The sequence below is a fragment of the Panthera tigris genome, chromosome C1, assembly GCF_018350195.1.
Source record: "Panthera tigris isolate Pti1 chromosome C1, P.tigris_Pti1_mat1.1, whole genome shotgun sequence".
In the NCBI taxonomy this organism is placed as follows: domain Eukaryota; kingdom Metazoa; phylum Chordata; class Mammalia; order Carnivora; family Felidae; genus Panthera; species Panthera tigris.
Genome location: NC_056667.1, coordinates 127,930,411 through 127,949,887, shown reverse-complemented (window position 1 = coordinate 127,949,887; position 19,477 = coordinate 127,930,411). Strand labels below are relative to the sequence as shown.

The 19,477-nt window shown below is 39.6% G+C and overlaps 1 protein-coding gene across 1 annotated transcript in view; it reads right to left on the bottom strand.

The window, feature by feature from the left end:
- Positions 1–4,101: 4,101 nt before the first annotated feature.
- Positions 4,102–19,477, bottom strand: part of THSD7B (thrombospondin type 1 domain containing 7B) — a 747,555-nt gene continuing 732,179 nt past the window's right edge. The window contains exons 26-27 of the mRNA XM_042997047.1: positions 18,044–18,131; positions 4,102–4,316 (exon numbers count right to left, since the gene is read on the bottom strand). Of these exons, the coding sequence (XP_042852981.1) occupies positions 4,235–4,316; positions 18,044–18,131 (170 nt within the window). The 3' untranslated portion in view covers positions 4,102–4,234. The remainder of the gene's footprint in view (positions 4,317–18,043; positions 18,132–19,477) is intronic.

Here is a 19,477-nt window from a genome sequence, read left to right as displayed (position 1 = left end):
CAGTTAAATCCCACTAATTTTTTTTTTAATTAAAAAAAATTTAATGTTTATTTATTTTTGAGAGAGAGAGAGACAGAGCATGAGTGGGGGAGGGGCACAGAGAGAGGGAGACACAAAATCCGAAGCAGTTCCAGGCTCTGAGCTGTCAGCACAGAGCCCGACACAGTGCTCAAACTCACGGACGGTGAGATCATGACTTGAGCCAAAGTCAGATGCCTAACCAACTGAGCCACCCAGGAGCCCAAAGTCCCATTGATATTTACAGGCAGAGTTAGGGGTACTCATCTTCCCTGTGCAGGTTCCCATGGCTAGGAATGCCCAGTGTGGGGATTTATCCCCTAGCTCTTTCATGCTTATGATATCCCTCTCAGTTGTGTGTTGTGTGCTGCGGGCTTGGTTCCTGGCCACATATGGCCCTTTTTATATGTCTTTATTTTTATGATGTTAGCTATAACACTAGCTCTAACATAGATACTTGATGAAGATCTGTTGTGCCCATCTCCAAGTATTTTTTTTTTAGAATGAGGTGCAATACATGTAGTTATTAATTTGGTGTGTCCAAATGGGAGGAAGTTAGCTCAGGATCCTCCTACACTGCCTCCTTCCTGAGATCTTTTTGTTTCTTGATGTAAGCCTTATTATGATATATGCATTATCACTATTGGTTTGTACAGAGCATGTTTATTTAATCTTTATGTATGTGGGGATTTTCCAGTTTTCTTGTTGTATTTGATTTCTAGTTTCATACTATTGTGGTCAGAAAATATGCTTGAAATGATTTCAATCTTGAAGTATAGTTATTTTGTGTGAGAATGTTCCATGTGTGCTTTGAGAAGAATGTATATTCTGCTGCTTTGGGATAAAATGTCCTGTATATGTCAAGTCCATCTGGTCTAACGTGTTATTTAAGGCTAATATTTCCCTTACTGATTTTGATCTATCCATTGACGAAAGTGGGGAACTAAAGTCTCTTATTATTGTATTGCTTTTCCTCCCTTTATGTATATTAATAATTGCTTTCTATATTTTAGGTGTTCTATGTTGAGTGCATAAATATTTAGCAATTTTATATACTTTTGGGGTTGACCCTTTTATCATTATGTAATGATGTTCTTTGTGTCTGATTATAGTCTTTGTTTTAAAGTCTATTTTGTCTGATGTAAGAAGAGCTATCCCAGGTTTTGGTTTCTACTTGCATGTAATCTCTTTCTCCATCCCCTCATTTTCAGTCTGTGTCCTTGGATCTGAAGTGAGTCTCTTATAGGCAGCATATAGATGGGTCAATGACTGCTATTTTAAACACTGTGTCGGGTAAATCACTTATCTATGTTTCATTAAGGTATTTTTCTGAAGTTTTATCTTGTTCTTTCATTTGGAACATATTCCTCTGTTTCTTCATTTTCCTCAACTCTGTGTTGGTTTTTATCCATTCGATAAAACAGCCACCTCTACAGTCTTGAAGGAGTGTCTTTGTACAGATGAACGTTTTCAATTAACCCTGCTAGTCTGTCAAACCTTTGTGATTGTCCAAGCAGCCTACTTATTTCTTAGTGGCTCTCATTAGATGAGGGTCTACCAAGACTTGTTAGTGTCCCAAAGGCGAGGATCTCAGACAGCATTTAGATTCAAATTGATTGGAAGCTGGAACCTCAGGCAGCAGCTTTTAAAGTATGCAAATGTATCTCTTATAGGAAAAGACTAGGAGATGGGCATTTCAGTCTCTTCCTTCTCCGCTGAGCCCTGGGGTAATAGCAAGTTAAGTACTGCTTGTTGTTTGATGCCTTTTCATCAAACCTATGAACACAAGGCTCCGTGGACACCAGAATCAGGTGGTCAGGAGGCCTCCCCTGGGTTGAAGCTACAACAACCAGGGCCCCAGATGTATATACAGTCTCCTTTCTAGAAGATACTGGTTACCTTAAGGCAATGGGAGAGCATAAAGATGGTGTCCACCAGCTTCCATGGTCTTTGTATTTTTGTAGGCCCCTCTATGTATGTTAGATACCTGACCCTCAAGTCAAAGATTTTAATATAAGCAAATAGCTTCTTTCATAGCAAGACTGCTGCCTATATGCTGTGGCTTGGAGGTTAGCCATGGTGGGTCTGTGTGAATCGTTCAAGAGCTAGTTCTCAGTATTTTTAGTCTTGTAGGCCTTGTGGATGCAAGTCCCATTGGCTTTCAAAGCTAGATGTTTCAGAGTGTCCATCTCTCAGGTACAGCTCTTTAAAGCTGGAGTGCCTAAAGTGAGGTTCAAACCTTTACTCCTGTGGGAGAAACTTGGGGATGTGAGTTCCCTTCCAATTGTGGGTCACTGACCACATGGGGTTTATGGTGAGATTGTGTCTCAGCCTCTCCTGTTTTGATGTTTATATTTTCTCATGTGCCTGATGTGTAGGAGTTGCTCAGATATTTTTTGGGTTTATTTCAGAGGAAGCTGTTCCATAGAAAGGTCTGTATTTGGTGTGTCTGTAGGACATTTTAAACCATAATCTCATTTGACATTTATTTTAATGTCTAACCTGAGATAAAAATGATTTCATTATCTTTATTTTGTGGGTCAAACAAGAGATAATTTGTCATCTTTATGCTGGACCACACACAGGTAAAGGGCCCAGCCCAGATTTCATTTCTGAAGCAGGGTCTCTTGACTGCTGATGATTTTATTTAAGAGAACTTATTAGAGGCCAACTCTAGGGGTTGTTTCCTTAGTCACACTATTGATATAAAACATCCTATTTTCATTTACTTTTTAAAAACCATAGTGCCATTGACAAAACCAGTTAGTGTTAAATGGTTAACAGAAGTCAAAAGTATAAATGAAAACACCCTCTTTCCACATCACATTTCTAACATTCCCATTTTCTTAAGTCATTTTACACATCAGCATTTGCCTTATTTCAGTGGTTTGTTCTAATATTAACTGAGCTTTAAATATTCCTTCAGAGCTACTCTGTGTAATTGTAGTTGGCTCTATTTCATATTGTTAAGAATGTGGAATAAGAATCCTTTCCTCTGTCAGTGATTTCAGCTGTCAACCCCTACAACAGTGACACAGGGAAGCTGTCACTAAAACTGTTTTTGTCAAAGCCAAAGGTATTTCATAAGTGAATAAATTTAGAATAGGCAACATCTCAGTCTCTTGAGCACTTTATTTGTTATAAATACAAGTCAATACCACAAGATGGCACCTTCTTACTCTCAACATCTACAATTACAAACAATTATCTTCATAAAATGGTTTCAGCCTTTTAATGTGTTTAGATATTATTGAAACCTTATAAAAGCAAGACTTGCTACAAACAGGATTGGTGTTCGATGTATATTAAATGAGGTCAGATAATTAAATTCAAAAGAAGAATTTATAAATATTCAGATAAGAAAATTGAAATTACAAAAGCAGAGTTTGTCGTCATTAAACTGAATTACAACTGTGTATGGCATAGTACTATATCTACATGGCTAAGTTTCTGTTAAAATACAGTTTCAGTAATCAAATAATCTACCTCATTCTCCAATATAACCACTTAACACTCAATACAGATTTCATTCAGAAACCACCTAGCTTTCATCTAAACCAGCAATTACACCCACTCCATTCCCCACCCCCCCCACCTCAACAAATGCAATCCGTGAAGTGCCATCATCCCCTGGCTACAAAACAAAGTACAATATTTAAAGGTAAAAACTCAGAGAATTTCTGAAATGGTAAGCCATTCTCTCTGTGTTCATGAAAATAGGCAATCCAATTTGAAAGTCTTTGAACCAATGTAAACTCTAGAAAACTCAGTGTTGAAGTATGGGAAGAATAAAGACTTGCACTAATATAGTGCGTAACAAAGCAGTGTCAGGCTCGTCATTTACAGTAAACGCCTTGATTCGACTTTCCTCCAGATTGTCATCATGCTGCTGAAGATAAAGTTTATGGGAGTCTGTGGGAATTCCATCATGTTTTCTTCTTCCCATTTCCAAACAGGAAGAGAAGGGTTTTTCAGGACCCTTGGGAGAATCAAAAAAGTAAACACACACCCACAAACAACTTGAAAGCAAAATGGCAGACCTAATAATCCTTGACTTCATGTCCAAATGAAGTTGAGGCAATATTACTTTCGCAATATTTGCATTCTGCCCAATGTATCACATCATGAGATTCCTCAAAAAACTGAGAAGTCTGAGAGCTACAAAAGAGAAAGCGGTTAAGGCAGTTGATGTCTACATTTGGATTTCTTTTTCAGGTTACATGTCTAAGTCTCCATCGTAGGCTAAGGTCAGAGGCTTCTGTTGGGGAGGTGTGCTTTGATGTGGTTTTGGCTTCTTGCTGCAAAGGGAAAAGAATTCCTCAGATAAAAATGGTTCACAGAGTTCTGTTTGATCTGCCAAAAACTATTGTGAGGTATAGGAATTCAAGCAGCTAAATGACAAAAGATTGAGCGCTCTGAACCTGTGGCTTTGTTTTTTGAATACTTTACCCCTATTTTAAGGAGAACTTGTCATTTTTTCTAAATCTTAAAAATGGTTTCATGGAACCAGTGAACGTGGTAGAGGGCTACTTTTCTTGTTCTTGTTTATACTCAGTAATGCCAACGTCTGCTGTTCACTAATTCCTAAGCTACTGTGACCTGCATGCACATCAGAGATGTTTAACATGAGCAGCTGGAGCAGCCAGGCTTCTGTGCCTTACCCTGGTCTCGTTTTTAAGTAAACACACTTCTGCTCTTGCCTGAAGCCTGACATTTAGATGCCACGTAACCAGAGTCTGTCAGGACACTTTCTCTGATTCTGCAGAGCCGCTCACACCTGGTCTCTGTTTTACCGCAGGTTGACAACTTTGCCAGGTCAGGGAGGGCTGTTCTTCCTTCTCAGAGAAGCTGAGGTTGACTAACCTTGGTAAATCACACAGTGATGGCCCAGATCTGGGGCAAAACAACTTGCATTACACTCTGAGTCTTAGTATGGGTGAAACTCAACTTACGTTGATGAATGTTAATAGTTTGAATTTGGCCACATGGTGCCCCACCTCTACCATAAGGCCTGTCTTCCTTTCTCAGTACTTTTGCATTCTCATGCCTTCAGTGCCCAGGTCTTGGGGGTTGTCCTTACCAGCAGGGAGGCAATTCTTTCCTTGTCTCCAAGTTTATTTTAATAGCATCTATTATTTTTATTAATGTTTATTTTTGAGAGAGAGAGCAGAAGCAGGGGAGAGGCAGAGAGAGAGAGGGAGACACAGAATCTGAAGCAGGCTCCAGGCTCTGAGCTGTCAGCACAGAGCCTGATGCGGGGCTCGAACTCATGAGCTGCAAGATCATGACCTGAGCCGAAGTCAGATTTTAACGGACTGAGGTGCCCCAAATAGCATCTATTATTGGAAATATACTAACTGCCAAGCCCTGTGCTGAACATTTTACATCTCAATAAATCCCAGAACAATCCTAAGAGAGGGGAAGCATTGATTTTTTTTTTCATTACAGAGAAGGACTAGAAAGGTCACTTACCTTCCCTCAAGTCACCAAGTGGCCGAGCCTGAAAACTAAGCACCTCTAACACATAGGCCCAGGCCCAGGCATCAACCTCTTCAGTGCACTTCCTCTGTATCCATGTCATTAACTTGGCACTTGGTAGAAACATTTTGGTGTGTACATGGGAATTTTCATACTTTGAACTTAAATTAGAAACACATTTTAATGTGTACAGTTCGGTGGCACAATGTTGTGTAACCATCATCTTATCTAGTTCCAGAACATTTTCATCACCTAAAGAGAAACTCTATACTCACAGAAGTAGTCTTCCTATTTCCCCCACACTCAAGCCCCTGGCAACCACTTAAACTTCTGCACCTTAGGGGTTTGCCTATTTTGAATACTTCATCCAGATGGAACCATTCTATATGTGGCTTTTGTGTCTGACTTAAAATGGAGAATTCTGTATTACATGAATTTTACTGCACACACACACACATGTGCGTGTGCTTGATAGAATTAAAATGGTTTTAAGGAGAATCACCTAGTTTAAATGCTCAAGTTCTAAAAGTATTTTTTTGGTTCGATAATGAATCAAAAACAAGAAATGAAAAAAATTTTTAAATCACTAGAAGGGGGCACGTTGGTGGCTCAGTGACTTAAGTGTCCGGCTTCAGCTCAAGTCATGATTTCACATCTCATAAGTTCTAGCCCCGCATCGGGCTCTGTGCTGACAGCTCAGAGCCTGGAGCCTGCTTCGGATTCTGTGTCTCCCTCTCTGCCCCTAAAAAATAAATGTTAAAAAACTTAAAAAAAAAATCATTAGAAGGAAAACCACAGATGGCATCTGTGTTCCTGCCTGGCAGCTGGGGTGCAGTGGGTGCTCAGTGGGTTATGAGGTGAGGCTGGGCATGGGCTACACAGAGACACCTTCCAACTAGGGAAACTGAGAGGAAGGAACCTGCTCTAGCATCCTCTGTCATGGGAAGCCTCCAGTTTCCTGCTTCTCAAAAGCTTATTCATTTTGTCATTATTAGAATAATATTCAATGTAACTTTAATATAGAAGTATATTCCAGTGGCTCTGGTTCTATTGTTTGGCCCAGACTCTTGCATAGAGAATGGACCCAGCTTGAAATGAGGTCCAGAGCATGCTAATCTGTAGCATTTAAAAGTGCTAAGAAATCCCACAAACGACAGTTGAGGACAACTTGGAAGTAACAGCTTGTGCATCCACTGTGGTGGAGGTTTGGTTATAGTGGAGGTTGTCCTAATACAAGATAATTCATCTGAAATGACAGTTGGGGTCTTGCTCATCCTCTATCTCTTGCCTTTTGAGGGGGAAGGGAAGATACGGAGGTGTTTCCAAATAGTTTTTGGTTATCCATTCTTAATTTGCATTTGTGAAGGGTGATGGGCAAAAAAGCAAAAGCTGAGTCCTGGGGAGTGGGGAAGAGGGATAGAGATGGCTGGATCTTTATGTCAACATTGCCAGGGAGACACTGAAGCGTGGTCAGCTGTTTTTGGGGCCCATATTGTGCTCAAAATAGGAGCTGAGTTTCCACATAAGGAATTATGAACATTGTATCAACCACTGGGAAAAAAGAGGGGTTTTCTAATACATAGTCCTTAAATCCTTGTGGGCCATGGGGTGTGCTGGGGATCATTTGGATGAAGGCGACGTTTTATTATGATTGTGTAACCTCTCAATTGATACTAATGTCGTAACTATGAATGTGTGCGACCTGAGAAATTTTATTAAATGTTGTTAAATGTTGGTAAACCGAGTAAGGTGATACTGTGCTGGGTAGCTGTGGCTTTTGAAACCTTACTGGTGAGTTAAAAAAACCCCTGAGGGGAGGGGATATGTAGCAGGGTTGTCCTCAGCAAAGCCACCAACTTGGGGACTTGTCTTTAGAGGCCCTGCTCCCTTTCCTTTTTCCCTTAATTCTTTTTCTAAAAATATATTTTCTCCTCCACTCTGGTCTCAGGAAAGGTGTGACCACCTCACTCACACTAAATCAGGACCTGCCGTTGCTTGGCAAATAGGCCACCGCCACTCATCCCATACCCAGGATGGATCTCTAATCCATCACACTGTTCTTCCCTGTCGGACTGAGGTGGAGCCTCGTAACTCTTCCTAATAGAGCACTCGTGACAGCCGCCGTCACTTTCAGGTTTGGCACAGAGATAAAACTATTATGCGACTCTGGCTCTAAGAGATCTTTGAAAGACACATTTTTTTTTTTTTATTAAAAATTTTTTTTTTAATATTTATTTTTGAGAGAGAGAGAGGAAGCAAGGGAGGGGCAGAGAGGGAGACATAGAATCTGAGGCAGGCTCTGAGCTTCAGCACAGCGCCGAACATAGGGCTTGAACTCATGAACTGGGAGATCATGACCTGAGCCAAAGTCAGACACACTTAACCCACTGCCCCAAATGACACACATTTAAAGTGACCTCTTTCATGATCATTTGAATTTTAGGAAGGGCTAAAACCAGTAAACCAGGAAAACAAACTGATTATAGACTTAAAGGCAAATTGCTGGTACTCAACAGTACCAATGAATTCCAGCCCCAGGGCAGTAGAGCTTAAATAGCTTGATGAAAGCTGGAACTGTCTTTGGTTTAGGCAGCCATTCCTAAGGGCAGGGCCTCTGGAATTGGGGACACTACTCTCAAACTTGGGCAGAATGGGGGCCCATTTACTGAATGGCACTGGGCAGGGCAGGATGGATATGCGATAGTTATCTGCAGCAATTTTCTGGTACTATATCTACATTAACTACAAGCTCACCCAGAGCTCATCTGGACTCAATTGCCTCATGGATCTTTACTGCCAGGGGAGCAGGGCATCAGTAATATTTCAAAAACTTCGAACACTAATGGTAGATGTACAAAGGGTTGTATCTGAACAAAGCGGTCCTTAAGAAGACTATTTTTCTATATTTTCTCAAAAGCGCTTCTAAGTTTTATTATAAATTGCTTTCATCTAAAGTATACACCTAAGGCCTGGCATATTATAGCAGTTCTCTTGTCCTAAGCCTTTTATTTTGGGGAGAAAATATAAAATCACCAAAACTGTCATCCTCTAACTCCTGTGCAACCTATTTAATAGAAGTAAATGTCGTGAAAGTATCTATTTGGACTCTTTAGGCAGCTCATATGTAACAGTAAATGATATGGGTTTTGATATCAAGATGTCTGTTCCCAAGTCTATAGCTTACTTGGGAAACAAAGAACATCTAAAAAATATGAAAGCTGGAGACACTACATTGAGTTTTTAGGATTACTGAAGAGAAAGAAATTGCAGACGAGAAGACCAGTGGAAAGAACGTAAGCTCTGGGCCTAGGCATACCTAGAAGTGATTTTATCAGGTTGATGACCTCAGAAAAACTTGCTCTGTCTTTAAAATGGGTATGATAATAGCAATAACACATTAGATTATTGTGAGGACTGGAAAAGACAATCTATGTAAAACACCTAGGTTTGGTTGTGTGTGTGTGTGTTTACTTACCACTCATTTAATCATCCACTTATTCTACTTTGGATGGTAGAGGAGTAAGAGATTTATAGAAGTAACTACAATCACAGCATAGAGTAAATGTCAGAGAAGAGGAAGCATGGACATGTTATTCCAGACTGTTTGGGAAAATGTTGGCATTTGATGTTTACTGGGAAGAACTAATAGCATGTCAACAGCTAATGGTGAAAATTCATTCTAGATAAACGGGACTTAAGGAGGTACCTTGGAAGCAGCCGACTCCTTGCAAAACTAGAAGGTACCACCGTAAGCATCCTAATAAAAGGTTACTTCTCCCAAAAACATTATCCTTCAGAAAGAAGTTATATAAGGGTTGAATATAAGCCTATAAGTTTTCCATATAATGAAGAGCTTACCTTTATAATAATAAAAAAAACTGACATCAAAATTGAACATGCACAGTGAAAATGAAAAGGCAAATTTCCCTAATACATTTGAAAGGGTACATGGGGTCTTAGGAGAAAACTTCTGAAACAGCAACATGGATAACAAATGTGGTATCTCAAACAACTTGGATAGAAATGAAAATGGTAAACTTGAGAAACTGACTGTGGGAAGAGAGATAACAGTAATTACAAAGTGATCTGAAAGATGGATACAAACTTTGCTATGAAATGGGAAAGTAGAGAAAATGAGTATATTATAATGAATATATAATATAGGATTATGGGTACGAATGCAGAACTAAGCATATTGGTTAAATATTACAGTAGATAATTTACCATTTCATCAAAATAAAGAGTTTATTAAGGAGGTAATTTTTCTAAAAAATTTCTTCAATGAGAAAAATACACGGGACTGTCCAAGGCATAGGGAAATAGATGTACTTGGAATGATTGTTCAGGCTGAAATTATGGAAGGCTAGCTAGGCAGCCAGAACATGACTTTCCTTTTGTTGTCAATGGAAAGTCACTGCTGGTGTCTAAGTAGGAGAGAGGCTGATCATTTGGCTAAATTTTAGAAAGACTAATTTTGGAGGAGTCCGGAAGATGGCGGCGTAGGAGGACGCTGGGCTCACTGCGCATCCTGCTGATCACTTAGATTCCACCTACACCTGCCTAAAGAACCCAGAAAACCGCCAGAGGATTAGCAGAACGGAGTCTCCGGAGCCAAGCGCAGACGAGAGGCCCACGGAAGAGGGTAGGAAGGGCTGCAAGGCGGTGCGCGCTCCACGGACTGGCGGGAGGGAGCCGGGGCGGAGGGGCGGCTCGCCGGCCAAGCGGAGCCCCCGAGTCTGGCTGGCAAAAGCGGAGGGGCCGGACGGACTGTGTTCTGACAGCAAGCGCGACTTAGCGTCTGGGAGGTCATAAGTTAACAGCTCTGCTCAGAAAGTGGGAAGGCTGGAGGACAAAGGGAGGGAGAGCTGCTGAGCCCCCGGACGGACGGCAGAGCTCAGCTTGGCGGGGAACAAAGGCGCTCGCCAGCGCCATCTCCCCCGCCCATCCCCCAGCCAAAATCCCAAAGGGAACCAGTTCCTGCCAGGGAACTTGCTCGCTCCGTGCAAACACCCAACTCTGTGCTTCTGCGGAGCCAAACCTCCAGCAGCAGATCTGACTCCCTCCTGCTGCCACAGGGCCCCTCCTGAAGTGGATCACCTAAGGAGAAGCGAGCTAAGCCTGCCCCTCCTGCCCCCGTGCACCTTGCCTACCCACCCCAGCTAATACGCCAGATCCCCAGCAACACAAGCCTGGCAGTGTGCAAGTAGCCCAGACGGGCCACGCCACCCCACAGTGAATCCCGCCCCTAGGAGAGGGGAAGAGAAGGCACACACCAGTCTGACTGTGGCCCCAGCGGTGGGCTGGCGGCAGACATCAGGGCGGACTGCGGCCCCGCCCACCAACTCCAGTTATACACCACAGCACAGGGGAAGTGCCCTGCAGGTCCTCACCACTCCAGGGACTCTCCAAAATGACCAAACGGAAGAATTCCCCTCAGAAGAATCTCCAGGAAATAACAACAGCGAATGAACTGATCAAAAAGGATTTAAATAATATAACAGAAAGTGAATTTAGAATAATAGTCATAAAATTAATTGCTGGGCTTGAAAACAGTATACAGGACAGCAGAGAATCTCTTGCTACAGAGATCAAGGGACTAAGGACCAGTCACGAGGAGCTGAAAAACGCTTTAAACGAAATGCAAAACAAAATGGAAACCACGACAGCTCAGCTTGAAGAGGCAGAGGAGAGAATAGGCGAACTAGAAGATAAAGTTATGGAGAAAGAGGAAGCTGAAAGAAAGAGAGATAAAAAAATCCAGGAGTATGAGGGGAAAATTAGAGAACTAAGTGATACACTAAAAAAAAATAATATACGCATAATTGGTATCCCAGAGGAGGAAGAGAGAGGGAAAGGTGCTGAAGGGGTACTTGAAGAAATTATAGCTGAGAACTTCCCTGAACTGGGGAAGGAAAAAGGCATTGAAATCCAAGAGGCACAGAGAACTGCCTTCAGACGTAACTTGAATCGATCTTCTGCACGACATATCATAGTGAAACTGGCAAAATACAAGGATAAAGAGAAAATTCTGAAAGCAGCAAGGGATAAACGTGCCCTTACATATAAAGGGAGACCTATAAGACTCGTGACTGATCTCTCCTTTGAAACTTGGCAGGCCAGAAAGGCTTGGCACGATATCTTCAATGTGCTAAACAGAAAAAATATGCAGCCGAGAATCCTTTATCCAGCAAGTCTGTCATTTAGACTAGAAGGAGAGATAAAGGTCTTCCCAAACAAACAAAAACTGAAGGAATTTGTCACCACGAAACCAGCCCTACAAGAGATCCTAAGGGGGATCCTGTGAGACAAAGTACCAGAGACATCACTACAAGCATAAAACATACAGACATCACAATGACTCTAAACCCGTATCTTTCTATAATAACACTGAATGTAAATGGATTAAATGCACCAACTAAAAGACATAGGGTATCAGAATGGATACAAAAACAAGACCCATCTATTTGCTGTCTACAAGAGACTCATTTTAGATCTGAGGACACCTTTAGATTGAGAGTGAGGGGATGGAGAACTATTTATCATGCTACTGGAAGCCAAAAGAAAGCTGGAATAGCCATACTTATATCAGACAAACTAGACTTTAAATTAAAGGCTGTAACAAGAGATGAAGAAGGGCATTATATAATAATTACAGGGTCTATCCATCAGGAAGAGCTAACAATTATAAATGTCTATGCGCCGAATACCGGAGCCCCCAGATATATAAAACAATTACTCATAAACATAAGCAACCTTATTGATAAGAATGTGGTCATTGCAGGGGACTTTAACACCCCACTTACAGAAATGGATAGATCATCTAGACACACAGTCAATAAAGAAACAAGGGCCCTGAATGATACATTGGATCAGATGGACTTGACAGATCTATTTAGAACTCTGCATCCCAAAGCAACAGAATATACTTTCTTCTCGAGTGCACATGGAACATTCTCCAAGATAGATCATATACTGGGTCACAAAACAGCCCTTCATAAGTTTACAAGAATTGAAATTATACCATGCATACTTTCAGACCACAATGCTATGAAGCTTGAAATCAACCACAGGAAAAAGTCTGGAAAACCTCCAAAAGCATGGAGGTTAAAGAACACCCTACTAACGAATGAGTGGGTCAACCAGGCAATTAGAGAAGAGATTAAAAAATATATGGAAACAAACAAAAATGAAAATACAACAATCCAAACACTTTGGGACGCAGCGAAGGCAGTCCTGAGAGGAAAATACATTGCAATCCAGGCCTATCTCAAGAAACAAGAAAAATCCCAAATACAAAATCTAACAGCACACCTAAAGGAAATAGAAGCAGAACAGCAAAGGCAGCCTAAACCCAGCAGAAGAAGAGAAATAATAAAGATCAGAGCAGAAATAAACAATATAGAATCTAAAAAAACGGTAGAGCAGATCAACAAAACCAAGAGTTGGTTTTTTGAAAAAATAAACAAAATTGACAAACCTCTAGCCAGGCTTCTCAAAAAGAAAAGGGAGATGACCCAAATAGATAAAATCATGAATGAAAATGGAATAATTACAACCAATCCCTCAGAGATACAAACAATTATCAGGGAATACTATGAAAAATTATATGCCAACAAATTGGACAACCTGGAAGAAATGGACAAATTCCTAAACACCCACACTCTTCCAAAACTCAATCAGGAGGAAATAGAAAGCTTGAACAGACCCATAACCAGCGAAGAAATTGAATCGGTTATCAAAAATCTCCCAACAAATAAGAGTCCAGGACCAGATGGCTTCCCAGGGGAGTTCTACCAGACGTTTAAAGCAGAGATAATACCTATCCTTCTCAAGCTATTCCAAGAAATAGAAAGGGAAGGAAAACTTCCAGACTCATTCTATGAAGCCAGTATTACTTTGATTCCTAAACCAGACAGAGACCCAGTAAAAAAAGAGAACTACAGGCCAATATCTCTGATGAATATGGATGCAAAAATTCTCAATAAGATACTAGCAAATCGAATTCAACAGCATATAAAAAGAATTATTCACCATGATCAACTGGGATTCATTCCTGGGATGCAGGGCTGGTTCAACATTCGCAAATCGATCAACGTGATACATCACATTAACAAAAAAAAAGAGAAGAACCATATGATCCTGTCAATTGATGCAGAAAAGGCCTTTGACAAAATCCAGCACCCTTTCTTAATAAAAACCCTTGAGAAAGTCGGGATAGAAGGAACATACTTAAAGATCATAAAGGCCATTTATGAAAAGCCCACAGCTAACATCATCCTCAACGGGGAAAAACTGAGAGCTTTCTCCCTGAGATCAGGAACATGACAGGGATGCCCACTCTCACCGCTGTTGTTTAACATAGTGCTGGAAGTTCTAGCATCAGCAATCAGACAACAAAAGGAAATCAAAGGCATCAAAATTGGCAAAGATGAAGTCAAGCTTTCGCTTTTTGCAGATGACATGATATTATACATGGAAAATCCGATAGACTCCACCAAAAGTCTGCTAGAACTGATACATGAATTCAGCAAAGTTGCAGGATACAAAATCAATGTGCAGAAATCAGTTGCATTCTTATACACTAACAATGAAGCAACAGAAAGACAAATGAAGAAACTGATCCCATTCACAATTGCACCAAGAAGCATAAAATACCTAGGGATAAATCTAACCAAAGATGTAAAAGATCTGTATGCTGAAAACTATAGAAAGCTTATGAAGGTAATTGAAGAAGATATAAAGAAATGGAAAGATATTCCCTGCTCATGGATTGGAAGAATAAATATTGTCAAAATGTCAATACTACCCAAAGCTATCTACACATTCAATGCAATCCCAATCAAAATTGCACCAGCATTCTTCTCGAAACTAGAACAAGCAATCCTAAAATTCATATGGAACCACAAAAGGCCCCGAATAGCCAAAGTCATTTTGAAGAAGAAGACCAAAGCAGGAGGCATCACAATCCCAGACTTTAGCCTCTACTACAAAGCTGTCATCATCAAGACAGCATGGTATTGGCATAAAAACAGACACATAGACCAATGGAATAGAATAGAAACCCCAGAACTAGACCCACAAACGTATGGCCAACTCATCTTTGACAAAGCAGGAAAGAACATCCAATGGAAAAAAGACAGTCTCTTTAACAAATGGTGCTGGGAGAACTGGACAGCAACATGCAGAAGGTTGAAACTAGACCACTTTCTCACACCATTCACAAAAATAAACTCAAAATGGATCAAGGACCTGAATGTGAGACAGGAAACCATCAAAACCTTAGAGGAGAAAGCAGGAAAAGACCTCTCTGACCTCAGCCGTAGCAATCTCTTACTCGGCACATCCCCAAAGGCAAGGGAATTAAAAGCAAAAGTGAATTACTGGGACCTTATGAAGATAAAAAGCTTCTGCACAGCAAAGGAAACAACCAACAAAACTAAAAGGCAACCAACGGAATGGGAAAAGATATTTGCAAATGACACATCGGACAAAGGGCTAGTATCCAAAATCTATAAAGAGCTCATCAAACTCCACACCCGAAAAACAAATAACCCAGTGAAGAAATGGGCAGAAAACATGAATAGACACTTCTCTAAAGAAGACATCCGGATGGCCAACAGGCACATGAAAAGATGTTCAACGTCGCTCCTTATCAGGGAAATACAAATCAAAACCACACTCAGATACCACCTCACGCCAGTCAGAGTGGCCAAAATGAAGAAATCAGGGGACTATAGATGCTGGAGAGGATGTGGAGAAACAGGAACCCTCTTGCACTGTTGGTGGGAATGCAAATTGGTGCAGCCGCTCTGGAAAGCGGTGTGGAGGTTCCTCAGAAAATTAAAAATAGACCTACCCTATGACCCAGCAATAGCACTGCTAGGAATTTATCCAAGGGATACAGGAGTACTGATGCATAGGGGCACTTGTACCCCAATGTTTATAGCAGCACTCTCAACAATAGCCAAATTATGGAAAGAGCCTAAATGTCCATCAACTGATGAATGGATAAAGAAATTGTGGTTTATATACACAATGGAATACTACGTGGCAATGAGAAAAAATGAAATATGGCCTTTTGTAGCAACGTGGATGGAACTGGAGAGTGTTATGCTAAGTGAAATAAGCCATACAGAGAAAGACAGATACCATATGGTTTCACTCTTATGTGGATCCTGAGAAACGTAACAGAAACCCATGGGGGAGGGGAAGGAAAAAAAAAAAAAAAAGAGGTTAGAGTGGGAGAGAGCCAAAGCATAAGAGACTCTTAAAAACTGAGAACAAACTGAGGGTTGATGGGGGGTGGGAGGGAGGGAAGGGTGGGTGATGGGTATTGAGGAGGGCACCTTTTGGGATGAGCACTGGGTGTTGTATGGAAACCAATTTGACAGTAAATTTCATATATTAAAAAATAAAAAAAATTAAAAAAAAAATTAAAAAAAAAAAAAAAAAAAGAAAGACTAATTTTGCTGTAGATAGCAGAAAGGAGTATTTGCATTAAGTCCAAGTATGTAGCTATTGTGCTATACCTAATGGGAGGTGATTAAGGCCAAGCATTGAAGATGAAACAAATAGATGTACAAAATACTGTACATAAATATTTATGTAATTTGGTCAGTAAAATGTAAGGGGGATTATATTGATCTTTAAAAAATTCTCTAGAAAACTGTTTCCAGAATTCAGTGATGTACCTAATTAATCCCCAGAGCTTAGGGTCATTCAGAAAGGGCCTCAATAAATATTTATTCCTGAAGGAATGGAGAAATGCAAAAAGGCAAATTTAATGACTTACTGTTGATTTTTAATCTCTTAGATATTCCAGGGAGGCGGGAACAATAGGATTTGGAATTGAGGATGTAGCAATTAACAACTAGAACACATCCCAGCTTTTACAGAACAGATTTTCTGATTCTCTTACACTGTGTTGGGTCATTACTTTCAGAGGAGCTTCTCATCTGTCAAACCTTCATGTCCTTTGTTACAATATAAGACCTTTTCCTCCCTTTCTAATCTTTTCTAGTGATGAATGCATCCTATCACTCTGAACCTCATATAAGGCTTTCAACTTCACACTTGTTCATTAAGACACCATCTAGGAATACATACAAAATTTATCAATTGAGACATAAAAATTGGTCAAATCATTTGATTATAGGTTGAAGGACTAACCGAAGGTGTTACTTTTTACTACAGCACTATGGACACATTAGTTGGATAGAAATCCAATTTCTAGAGATTCAATTTGTAGCACTATAGGTGGCAGAAAGAATTAAAGTCATCTTATTTTCTTCACTAACTTTCACTGATCCAGAGCAAAGATTTAAAAACCTGTGTAACCTTGGAAACAGAATTTGAGACTAAATATACAACGGTTGGATTTGAATCAAGATTAAAACTTGGGTAAAAATTCTCAAGGAAATAGTTTAATAGATGATGAATATAAATATCTCAATTTGGAGAAAAACAAGGTAACATTTGATCTCATGAAAATAAAAAGATCCTTTGGAAATTTTGCTTTGGAAGCTAATAAAATATTGTCAACACACTTGAAAACATTCAAATGTATTTACATCTGTCTGGTCTCAACAACAACTCATCAACTAAATTTTCAGGAACAAGTCACTTAGAAAATGGGGTTCCTGAAATTGTCAAATTTTCTCTACTATCTGGTCAATGTGGATAAAACCTGGCCTCTATTTAAAATGTACTAAAGGGGCACCTGGGTGGCTCAGTTGGTTAAGTGTCCGACTTGGGCTCAGGTCATGATTTCGCAGTTCATGAGTTCTAGCCCCGTGTCGGGCTTTTTGCTAAGAGCTCAGAGCCTGGAGCCTGTTTTGGATTCTGTGTTTCGCTCTGTCTCTGCCCCTCCCCCACTCTGTGTCTTTCTCTCAAAAAAAAAAAAGAAAAATGTACTAAACAGGCTGATTGAACCCACTGGTCAAGATAGGTCATATTAGAATTATCTGGAGTAATGGCTCTTAGCCTTGGCTGCATTTTAGAATTACCTGCAGTGCTTTTAAACATCCAGATGACCTGACCACATGCAAGATTAATTAAGTCAATCTCTGAGGCTGCAACCAAGTATCAATTCCCAGGAGGTGCCAAGAGATGCCAACATACAGTCAACACTGAAAGATAGTCTAAATCAGGGGTGCCTGGGTGGCTCAGTCGGTTGGGTGTCTGACTTCAGCTCAGGTCATGATCTTGCAGTCTGTGAGTTCGAGCCCCATGTTGGGTTCTGTGCTGACAGCTCAGAGCCTGGAGCCTGCTTCAGATTTTGTGTCTCCCTCTCTCTGCCTCTCAAAAATTAAAATATTTTAATGTTTATTTAATCAAAAAAAGTCTAAATCAAAATACTAAAATGGAAATTTCCTTATAATGATTTACATCTTCTGATATTATTTGAAAACCAAATAAAAAAGTTATATTCTACTGTTGATAATTATTTGTGGGTTCAGGAGTCCAATTACAATAGCCAATGGCCTTTTAGCATAATATGTCACCTATAAGAATATGGAATATAAACGTTTTGCTAGTTAGTACTTACCAAAGAAGGTAGGAAGTAAATACTAGGAAAATCATGATAAGAAAACCGCCACCTGAAATGCCATAAACCCAGATTTTTACTCGGCCATCTGTTTAAAATAGAGATTAAATAAGGTTAGCATGCAAAAGAATTCTCAGACTATTTTAATTTTGTATGTTTATGTAGTCTTATACATGTAACACAAAAGTGTCACAATACATTTTGACAACATATACAGAACCAAAAAAATTACGAGGCAATCCTACATGCAAAGAAAATTACTCTCACCACTTTTGGGGACTTTGCTTCTTGAATGATGTTGAATGAACAAAAACTATATGCCCAAATAAGCTAATGATAAATTCACCAAATTATGTCAAATTATAACCATACATGTGAATATTTGCTTATTATTTTGATGCCCTATCTGCTACAGTTAAGAAAAATAGAACCCAATAGTCTGATCTATTTTGTGATTTTTAATACGTATAACTTGAGTGTATATATGTTTTTCTACTTTCTGCTTATGTGAGCATGTTTAACTGGTCTGAGAGAGATGCCTGAGTATCTCCAAGGAACTGCATTCCTTCCTGAAAGATAGATGCACACAGAAGATTCATTATACTACGTGAATGTAATTAACTGCAGGTCCAAAAAACTTATTGGCATCTTGAAAGGCTTCTATGGGATGAACAACTATCAAAATCTATTGTAAACAACAACTGTTTGGAATAAAATCACAATTACATTCAATTATATTATCACTACCCATTACAGTTTTTGCTTATAAGACACTTTAAAGCCTCAGTCAGGTTTTTAGAATGAGGTTTCAATGTAGTAATGATATTTTTCTATGGTCATAAAATTTTAACAAAGCTTTGATTCAGATCTCTTTGAAACACTAATGATGCAATCCCCTATTCTGAGTTTTTTACATTGGAAGAAAGAAAAAAAAAGAAAAAAAGTCTTCCCTGAGTGATAAAGTACCTTTCATCTTTTTACTCCTAAACCTCCTAGAACTGAAGTACTGGGAGGGTCCAGTACTTTTAAATCCCCAGTGTAGAAGGATGTGGTCCATGTTACTTAAAAAAAGAATATAACTTTTTATAATAATATAATGGATAGGATCAAACTTCAAACTATTGAAAAAAGATATGTAGTGAAAAATAAGTCTCCCTGATGCTCTCTCTCAATTCCCAACCCAGCAGTGACCACTGTTATCTGTTTCCTTGTGAATCATTTTAGTTTCCTTTGTATATGCAAATATAGCAGCAGAGCATGCATGCAGTTTTCCATGCTAGATCTTAAAAGCAGGTCTCATTCTCTTTAATAGGAGATGTATAAGTGTATTATATTTTGTTTTTCCATATTCTGCTTATCAACATTTAGGTTATTTCCATTCTTTTTTTTTTGTTGTTGTTAAAGTTTATTATTTTTGAGAGAGAGGGAGACAGA